At 46.9% G+C, this 9,947-nt stretch overlaps 1 protein-coding gene across 3 annotated transcripts; it reads right to left on the reverse strand.

Annotated features, from left to right (window-relative positions):
* Nucleotides 1-591: 591 nt before the first annotated feature.
* Nucleotides 592-8,439, reverse strand: BNIP3L (BCL2 interacting protein 3 like). Of its 3 annotated transcripts, none has more exons than XM_027908167.1 (6): nucleotides 8,305-8,439; nucleotides 4,119-4,305; nucleotides 3,569-3,641; nucleotides 2,190-2,293; nucleotides 1,287-1,436; nucleotides 592-662 (listed from the first exon to the last, which is right to left on the reverse strand). In XM_027908167.1, exons 1-6 carry the CDS (start codon nucleotides 8,408-8,410, stop codon nucleotides 614-616), a joined length of 669 nt encoding a protein of 222 aa, XP_027763968.1. In that variant the 5' UTR covers nucleotides 8,411-8,439; the 3' UTR covers nucleotides 592-613. The 3 variants fall into 3 exon arrangements, with proteins under 3 accessions (XP_027763968.1, XP_027763969.1, XP_027763970.1); XM_027908168.1 differs by lacking the exon at nucleotides 8,305-8,439 and adding an exon at nucleotides 7,968-8,087; XM_027908169.1 differs by lacking the exon at nucleotides 8,305-8,439 and adding an exon at nucleotides 7,597-7,815.
* Between the last annotated feature and the right edge of the window lie 1,508 nt (nucleotides 8,440-9,947).

Genomic DNA, 9,947 nt, shown 5'->3' on the forward strand with positions numbered 1-9,947 from the left:
TTTTTGCTAGGTTATCAGACAGGTTTTTTTTTTTTTTTTTCCTACGAGGAATAAGGAGCCGACTTCATAGAAAAGACGAGATTTACAACGATCACCTAATATTAAAATATGCCGATGGATTTAGTCGTCCTACTTGCGAACTGACGCAGTCTCTTTTGCCTCCTGCGAGTCAAAGGGTGCCCGTAAGCCAATACAAGGGGGCCAGAGTGAACCGGGGTTTTATTGCCAGTGATTTCTTAAGTTTGTTTTTTTTTGTTGTTTTTGTTTTTTTTTAATTCCACAACCAGCTGGGAACAACTCTTTTGCCACCTCAATCAGCAGCTTCCTCGCAGAGAGGCCGTGCCCATCACCAACACTCCCGCTAAGTCAGGAGATGGGGGGGGGGGAACTTGCTGGTGGCAGATTTGGCGCGGAGAGAAGCCCTTGCAACAACAGAGACACGTCGGGAACTTCCCCGCTCGCCAAGCGGGCCCTGCAGGCCAGGGGGGCACGGGGGGAACAGGGGGCAGCCAAACACCTCGAGAGTCCCAGCCCACAGCCAGGCCCGGGGAGGGGAGGGCAGGGCGGGGCATGCTCGGGGTGGGCTCGGCGGGGTCGAGGAGCCAGCGGGGCCTCAGTAGGTGCTGGCGGAGGGGCTGGTCAGGCGCTTCCCGATGTAGATGCTGCAAGAGAAAACACAGGGAGTGGGTTTTTATCCCCGGGAATGATTCCTGGGATGGGGATTTTTTACGGATTCGCTGGGTTTGGTGATCATTTAGGTTTGCATTTTTAAGGTCGAAGCGAAAGAAAATTTAAATTAAATTAATTTATAGTGTACAGATATGTATTTCTGTATTTAGACACTTTATACATTTACATATATTATTATTGTATCTTTTATATATTTATATATTTTATATATCTATATGCAATACAGAAATATGCAATTACATATTCAATATAACAAAACATTCATTTTCATAATTTTATTTCGATATATTTATATGAAGTATATTATAATTGTCAACAATATAATGCACTTATATATACTTTATTTTTACATTTATACATTATATTATCCTAGATCAATATCATACTTTTATAAATGTATTTATTTATATATTTACACATGGTGTATAATATAACACATTATCAATAATATATTATATTATCATTTACTAACATAACATTTATACTGCCTCGAGTGAGGGGCAACAACCTGCCCTAGAAAAAGCCCTTTCCAACAGGACCTGACCAAAAGCAAAGCCATAAGCAAAAGCTGAAGGGAGAATTAGCTGGATACTTACCCTAATCCCAGAGCCAAAACATGAGATATGAACAGAGATGGAATGAAAACCTTAAGAAACTCTGCAGAGAAAATGCCACCTTTTTTCATTGCTCCACTTTTTCTCATACTTAGAGACACTGAACGTTTGGGATGTCTGAAATGGAATTCCCTGGAAGAAGAAGAGGAGGGGGGGAGAGAGAAATTCAACAAAATTCTTTTTATTTTCTTTTTTTGCACAGATCTTTGTAGGAACATTTTTTTTTGGTTTTTTGTTTTTTTTTAAAGTACAAAGAGCTAGAGATCAAAGATCCCTTACAGAGAGCAAGGAATCAAAGAGAATTATAGGAGGGATTGTGGAGAGACCACTTACACAGACAGTATAGACACAAAGGGAGCAGGAGCTGAAGAGAGAGGTAGGTCCGAGAGAGGGAATTTCAGGATGTGATTTGTTAGCAAGAGCCTCATTTTTTTGTTCCCAACAGAGATACAGAAGTCTCTATTTTAATAAAAGGGCTTTGCACTCAAGGATCTCAAGGTTTCCCCTTCCGTGGATGAACATTACATACTTTACATAGAAAGAGAAAAAGGGACAGAGAATTCAGGAGACTTGCTCAGCACTCTTCCCACTCAATAAGCCAAGACTAAATCCCAGGAATCCCAGCTCCAAGTACCCAGCTCTCCCAATAATTGCAATTTTGTCAAGAAACCCTGTAATCAGCTTGCTGTGGATTTGTTACTTTCAAATAATTCCGTTGCTATTACGATTTTCATACTCCATTGTTTTGATTTTTTGCAGCCTTCCCCAAAGAGAAATCAATCTTTTCCTAAGGTGAACATGTTTGGAAAGCCAGAGTAACTCCTCTCCTTCCTATATTAATTAGAAAATATTAATATCCATTAAGAAAAGCAGAGTTTAACTCACTTGGGAGGAATGTTTTCAGGCCTACTTGACCAGTCTGACACCCAGTCTGCACTTTTCTTCAAACCTTCCAATTCTTTCTCTCCTTCTACTGCTTCTTCTTCGGACTGAAAAAACACATGGGACAAGCCTTTTAACACTCAATTAGTTCCTCCTCGGGGTGTTGAACTGAGAGTGACAATAACAGTGGTAAAATGATAAGAACCAAATGGTGGCACCTGATAAACCACCAAAGTGTTCCCGGGCTGCTGATTGTAGAGAAGAGATTTTATTTTGCTAACACAAGAGTCAGTAAACCACAAATTTTTATTGCTACATCCAGGATTTCCACATCATTGCAAGCTGTTTGTTTAACAACAACAACAAGAACAACAAAAGGATTATTTTACCCCTAAATAAAGCAGAACTATGCAAAAAACCAAATTATTTATAAATGGAAAAAACATTGGGTGGATGGCATTCCATTTAAAGCTCACAGAACGTGCCTGAAGCACAGAAAGTCAAATAAAAAGGTTTCAAAACCAGTATTTTGACTTTTTAAACGGTGCTATTAGTAATTTGAAATTTATATCGCTTGCGACTAGCAGCTGGTGCTGAACGCAGTAGGAGAAGGCAAGCACTCACTATAATTATATGATCCAAACTTTTAACTCGAAATCATTAGATGCAAATGTTACCACGTAGGAAAAACAATAAATTAAGAAAGACTTTGGCACAAACTCCTCCTTAGTAGGAAAACAATTCGCTGAGTGACTCTTATTAAAAGAAGATAAACCACTTACAACATTAAGTGGGAAGCACAGCAAAAGCAGGAGTGCCCAACTAGGACAGTCACAAGTGAGATGCAGAGCTCACCAACACCTTCCTTCGGCTCGTTCTGGCTCTCAGGGCAGAACTGCACCAGTCCCAGCTCTTTGACAGAATTAAATGCAAGGTTTCACTCTTCCAGGAATGCTTTTTTATTTGTACTGCTGAAGACAGCGAATTCTAGGACACGATCAGACTAAGAGTTGGGCATTAGCCTGCTCTCAGTTTGTGGAGATTACTCACTGTCATGTGAGGGAGTGCACAGCAATCACTGCACACCCTCCAGTCTTGGGCACAACTTTTTCTTATCAACATTTAAGCCCAGGTGTGACACCCGGTGTTACACAGTAACAGGACCGCTGGGAAAAAGCCTTTCTCAGCTGCAGAGATGGAGCCTTGTTCTCCCCCTCACCCCAAAGCTACTCATCTCTAAGTCAGATTTGAAATAATACCAAATATAAGCCTTGTCACATCACAAAGGCCTTGCTCTACCCCCTTGAGCCTACATCGAACATCTTCAACTTAAAACATATTTTGAAAAGTGAGCAGGTTTTAAAAGTTAATGAAGAGAATACCTGAGAACTACTGTCTTTACTTGTGTGCATTTCCACATCAAAAGTTATCTGTCCATCGTCTTGAGGTGAAGGGCTAGAGAAAAATTCATTTCGTTATGTCATTCTGTCAACTAAAGAATCATCACTTTGCCAAGTAATGAATCATTATGTAGGTAAACGTCAGCTGAGTCATTCCCACATGCACCTCTGCTCAGTGCTGAGTTACAGACCACCCTTCACCCCCCAAACACCAGCATTAGAAAGTCCTCCAACACCCCCCCCACACACACCTTTGCAGGTTTTTTGATCTTTACAATCCTACCTTTCTCAACAGACCGAAGGAAAGCAAGCACTGCCCAAAATTCCAACATCCACAGAAAAGCTGCAAATCCCTTTGTCCTTTTAGGGCACACTGTGAATTATACCTCTTTTTGTGGACGTGGGAATACCACAGTTCCCATAAACTCCTCGGAATGCTGGAGCACAACCAACATCCCCCTGAGAAAAAGCTTCACGGCCACGGGACCAAAAGGGACACGAACTGCTGGCAGAGCAGCAAACACTCCTTTACCTGTCACAGTGGGAACTACCTCTTGAGCTGCTCTGTCCTGACTCGTGCTGGGCATCCAGCAGGATCTTCTCCATGTCCCCATTGTGGATGGAGGAGGAGGAAGGGACGTGCTCCAGGCCCCCGTTCTTGCCGTTGCCGTTGTCGGTGCTGTTGCCGTTGCCATTCATCTGCAGCTCCACCCAGGAACCTGCGGGGCACCCGAAAGGTCACCTCGTGAACCAAACCCATCTTGGCTTTATCACCCCCCTGCCAGAGGGAAGCAGGGTCATGCTGTGCTCAGATAACCCACACTGCCCTCACCGAGCTCATCAGCGTGTGCCAGACACAAGAGAGACACGTTTCTTCCTCTCTCATCAACAAAAACACCCCAGTGGGCTGTTTGGGTGCTACCAAGCCCTGGAGCTGGTCAACAAAATGTCCCCTCTCAGTTGTTAATACTTCCATCAGCCATGCATCAGCCCACTCCCCTGTTCTGTCACTAAATCTTCATCCCCATGTGCAGCTTTACATTCTCCTTCCTCTGCTCCCCAAGGCCCTGAATCAACCCCTGGTTTTTCTGTTCATCACTGCCACTCTCAGGCCTCCAGTCAGTTTGCTTTGCCCTGGCCCAAACATCTCCCTGTTCCACCATCACATTAACTCCGCTCCCCCATTCCAATGGGAATCCCAAGGAAGGGGTTATTTCCTCACCCAGCTGAAGGACAAGCACAGCAACGTGGCATTAAAATACTTCACTGCTAATAAGAACTGAGGAGCACCAGAAATCCAGCACTCCCACACGTCATAACTGTTAATAAATTCCAAGCCACCACTGCAGCCTCTTCCACCTGCCCCTTTCTGTTTATTTTCCTGAGCCAGGGAAAGCTGGATAACCTAAAAGCTCAAATTTACTGGTTTTCCCCCCTTTTATTTTAGCTATACCTATGGAGTATCCACATGAGATTCAACAAGGAGCAACAGTGTATGGTGGATGACTAGAGCATTTTATTGTCAAAAGAACATTATTTCCCTCATCAGTCAAATGATGATTTCATACATGTATACTAAGTCATCACAACTCCTGTGTAATTCAATTTATGCCACCTAAAGGCAGGTGCTTTCTGGGTTGGGGGGGGATGTATTTGGTTGAGTATTTAATTTTTTAAAGTTTGGAAATCTTCGTTACTGAGGTAAAAATCATCAAGAAAAAAAAACCAAGCCTAAAGATACAACAACTGAAACCGCTTTTTAATCATTATTTGCACAAGTTACAATTTTAACACTGATCTTTGACTTATGCTTGATGCCATTACACTGCTGACCATGCTCTGAGCAGTGCTGGTGGTTCACAGCCTGGTTTCCCCAGGCTGTATCCACAAACAAGGAATTTTGGGAGTGCACAGTCACACTCTGGGCTTTTCAGATAATCAAGTGTTAACTGGGAAGAGGCAGCTTTGCCCAGTCAGCATCATCCAGGGACCTTGTTATTCCACATTCGGGATGAAGGCTGGCATCTAAATTTCAAAATAAAAAGGCCAGCCTAGAATCAGGAAGGTTGATTTGCAGAGAAACACACCTTTACACCTGCAGAAAAGCAGGATGGGCAGAAGTCAGGTAAAAAAGGCTCTGTGTTCCCCACAACCATTTTGGGGCAGGGAGCACCCACTGGGAGAATTAAAATGCTCAGGGTCTGCAAAGCCATCTGGGATTAAAAGTGAGCAGTGAGGGATAAATAATGTGAGAAAATAGAGGGTAAAAGAAGATGATCAGAAAGTGGTCACTGCTGCTCTTCAGACCCTCCACAGCCCCTCAGATCCTGCCCAAATCAACCCTTTGGGGATTTCTCCCCCCCTGCCTTTATCTGAAACACCCCGTGGCCATGGCAGGAAGCAAACCCAAATTACCCCGTGAGTAAAGAGTGCCAGGGAGCAGGAGGAGCCGACATGAGGAGCAGCACGTTCCCAGCTGACCTCACCGGGAATGACTCAAAATCCATTCAAGGAAGGCCAATCTGCCATCAGGCTCAAACACGCTCCGACTCCCACTGGCACTCAACCGGTTTGGGAGAGGGAGCCAGAGAGCCCCGGCAGCCTCAGAGGCTGAGGAGAGGGACACAAATCCCTGTTTCTTTAAAAGGACGGGCAGGAATGTTTTTTAAAAAAACCCAAAAACCAAACAACTTTTATAAGAATGGTATTTTTCTCCGAATTTTGTCTATGCTCCATGGCTAGTTATTTCACTATGACTTAATTCCGTGGTTTTTCTATAACTGGAGACCTGTTTAAACAACAGGAGCTAAACATGTTGGGGCAAAAGGGTCTCATTGTGTTTATCCACTCTGTGATTTCACCTGGGTGGGCGTGGTGGGATGTATCAGAAATTATATTCCTGTACACGTTTCATACATATAAAAGAATCCCAAAAGCTCACAAGAAGTCTGATGCATGGTCAACCTGAACAAACTTAAAAATATCACTTTTACAATGAAGTAGAACATGAAGAAAAAACAAAGAAACAACCAAAAACAAAACAAAAGAAAAGAAAAAAAAAGAGAGAGAAGGAAAGAAAAAGAAAGCCAACCAGATTCCCATAATGGTAATTATTAAGCAGATTTTCCATGACAGAGATAGATGAGCTCTTGCCTCTGATAGCATTTCTTCTTCTTGTCAATATGTAACAGAGCTTTATAATAATTAAAATACAGGAAGCATCTAGAACTCCAAGCAGGTTTTTTTCCCCTCCCTCTGTGAACCCAACAAAGCACAGGTTACCAGTTTTATTCCCAGCCCTCCTGCCCTCCGAGTGCTAAGGGATCTCTGGATAAAAGGTCCCAAACACGCACAAATGACAAGGGGGAGCACAAAATGAATAGGTGTCTGAGCTCATTAGCCCGAAAAGGGTCACTGAAGAGCTGGGATAATGGCAGAAAGCACTGCCACCAGAGCATTGTGCAGTGGCTGCACATCTGAAAGCAGCGCTAAGCCCGCGTGGGGCTGATGGGGGGGGAGGGCACAGACTGTCAAACCTTTCCTTGTGCCCACCTCTTCCAGCAAATCGCCTGGAGCTGGGCGAGCCTGCCAGGCTGATCCAGCAGCGAGATCTCCGTGGGCAGGCAGATCCAGGCCCGGCTCACAGAGCTCTCGCTGCTCCCACCTCCCAGCAGATTAACGTGTCCCACGGACACCAACAGAGAGGAAACATCAAATCACAGGAGCCTTAACGCAATTCCTAAAGCACGTCACGCCTCTGACAGAGGGATAGCAGGCCTGGATAATTTGCCAGAGTACCTGTTTGGCTCGGGGAACACTGCCACGGTTCTCAGGGGATGCAGCGTTACCACAGCACAATGGCAGCGTTATGAAACGGCCACACTTTGTTCCCCCCTCGCACAATCGCCGCTGAGTGACGGGAAATCAACCAGAGCCGTGCATTTCGTGGTCAGTTTAACTCCATTGTAAACCACGGAGGTAACAGTTAATCATTAATGCTATTTATTCACCTCTTGGAGGGCAGTGTTCTTAATAACCGGACGGAAGGACACATGGAAAGAGCCGTTTAGAAAGAAGGGAAAGCATCTGCCAAGCAAAGGGGCAGAGCCTACATGATGTGCCTCGCTGGAGTTATCCCGGGAACAAAAGGATGCAGCAGAGCAGCTGACAAGAGACGCCGGATATAGATGGGAACAGCTCACGTCAGTGCTATTGACTCAGCCACTGAATAAACTCATTCCCACAGCCGCGCTCCTCCCCCTTACCCCGCTGCATCCCCATCTTCGCTGCTCGGCTCAACTCCGCGGGCCGCGCTCGGGGTACAAGGGGGGGTCTCGCTCCCCCTCAGCCCGCCGGGAAGGGCCGGTCGGGCCGCCCCTCCCTCAAACCCGCTTTAACCACCCCAGTAAGAACCGCGAGGCCCCTCCGCTTTGCCAGGCCGCGCATCCGGCGGCTCCCGCAGGCCAAGACTCCGTGACGGCTCCGGTTCCCCCCTCCCCCGGTTCCCCCGCGCTCCCCTCAGAGCCCCCCGCGTTCCCCTCAGAGACCCCCCGCCCGCCGCCGCCGGCGCTTTTATACCCGCTCCGCCGCCGCCCATTGGCCCCCGGCGGCTCGCGCGGCGCGGCCTCCGCCAATGGCGGCGCGCGGGGGTCGCGGCCCCTCAGGGTTTTCCCCCCGCGCCTTCCCCTCCCCAGCGCCATTTCCCGCCCCGCACTCACTGTTGAGCCCCGGCTCGCCCTGCGTCGCCTCGGCCGGCGGGTTGTTGTTGTTGTTGTGGTGGTCCTGCTGCTGCTGCTGCTGCTGCGGCTCCTGAGGGCTGGACATGTCGGCGAGGGGCGAGCGGAGGAGCCGCTGTGGGGGCCGCGGCGGCAACAACAACAACAACAACAACAACCACCAAAACCCCGGGGCTCTCCCGTTCCGGGGCCCGGCCGCTCTCCCGCCCCGCCCCGCCCCGCCCCGCCCACAACGCCCCGGCCGCGCCTGCGCGGGCGCCGCTCCCCGCCCGCCCGCCCTCCATGGCGCGACCCGCGGCCGCGCACGTCCCGCGCGTGCGCAGGGCGGGCGGCGTGAGGGGCTGAGGGGAGGCGTGAGGGGAGCCGGGGATCAGCTCGAATAAAAGAGTTATTCGGGGTGGAAAAGCCTCGAGGGGTCGGCGCTTCCAACGTTTAACCGGCCCTTTCCAGCGAGGAGTTCCCCTCAAAACCCAACCTGAGCCTCCCTCGGCACAGCTTTGAGGCAGTTCCCGCCCCTCGTTCCTCCTCTCCCTGCGTTCTCCCGACCAAAGAGAGCCAGCGGGAGTAACTCATTTTAATACCAAGTTATTTCCTTTCACACCTTGAGAAATCATGAGCTTCATTCTGCTTGACGCCACCTCGGCTTTAAGGTTTATTTGGAGGCCTAGAGTCTTTTTGGTGCAACTTAATCCCATCTCAAACACACACATTTTAATATATAATATATATATATATTTATACCATAGACTCCTCCGATCAGCAGCCACAAAAATATAAATTGTGGTTTTTACTATTACAGTACCCACAGCAGGGGTTCAGTAACAGCGATACTGTCAGACTGAAGCCACACAGATATAACTCCATTTTTCGCTAAGAAATGCAAATAAATCACTTTATTTCTGTGCCAGAACTATTTCAGGCTAGAGAAAGAGCCTGTATGCCCAAGTGTCACACTCATCCTGTACTAGAAATACCCATTTCAAATGGGTTTTTATCTTCATCTCCGCTAATGTTGGACATTCAAAATCCACCTTTTTTAACGCCACCAATTTGACTGCGTGCCTTGAGTGACAGCAAAATACCCCGTGGAAAATCTGGATGTCTCTGGGAGAGGATTAGCCACATGTAGCAAAAAGAAAGCACTAATTGAAGCCATTTAATAAAACAATCTTACAGGTGGAAGGGCCGCAGATACATCCCAGATTGGAGTCCGAACAATGAGCTACTTATGATTTTCAATAGAAAAAAAAACCTGCCCAGGTAACCCAATCCCGCTTGGCAGGCCTAAAATCACAGGCTAACAGGAGTATTTGTCACCTCCCTCGTTCAGGAAGCGTTTGCCACAACACTTGTGGCATGAATATTTATCAGTCAAGTGGGACTATTAAAATTTGTGAGTCAGAAATAAATTGATCAAGATTATAGAGTGAGTCACTGCGGAGCCAGAAATAGCATTCACAAGGCCTGACTTCTCAGCCCTCTGCCTGAACCACTCCACAGTGGTTCCTTGAGGCGTTTAAATGATGTAATTGATGTTTGTAAAGTAATTTGAATCCTTGGATGGAAAATGCTGTGACAATGGCAGGGTTGGAGGGACAGAAAGCCACACGTTGATAGAGGAGAAA

Source organism: Empidonax traillii, unplaced genomic scaffold (genome assembly GCF_003031625.1).
Source record: "Empidonax traillii isolate 1590-97213 ecotype Southwest subspecies unplaced genomic scaffold, ASM303162v1 scaffold1636:size80652, whole genome shotgun sequence".
Classification (NCBI taxonomy): Eukaryota; Metazoa; Chordata; class Aves; order Passeriformes; family Tyrannidae; genus Empidonax; species Empidonax traillii.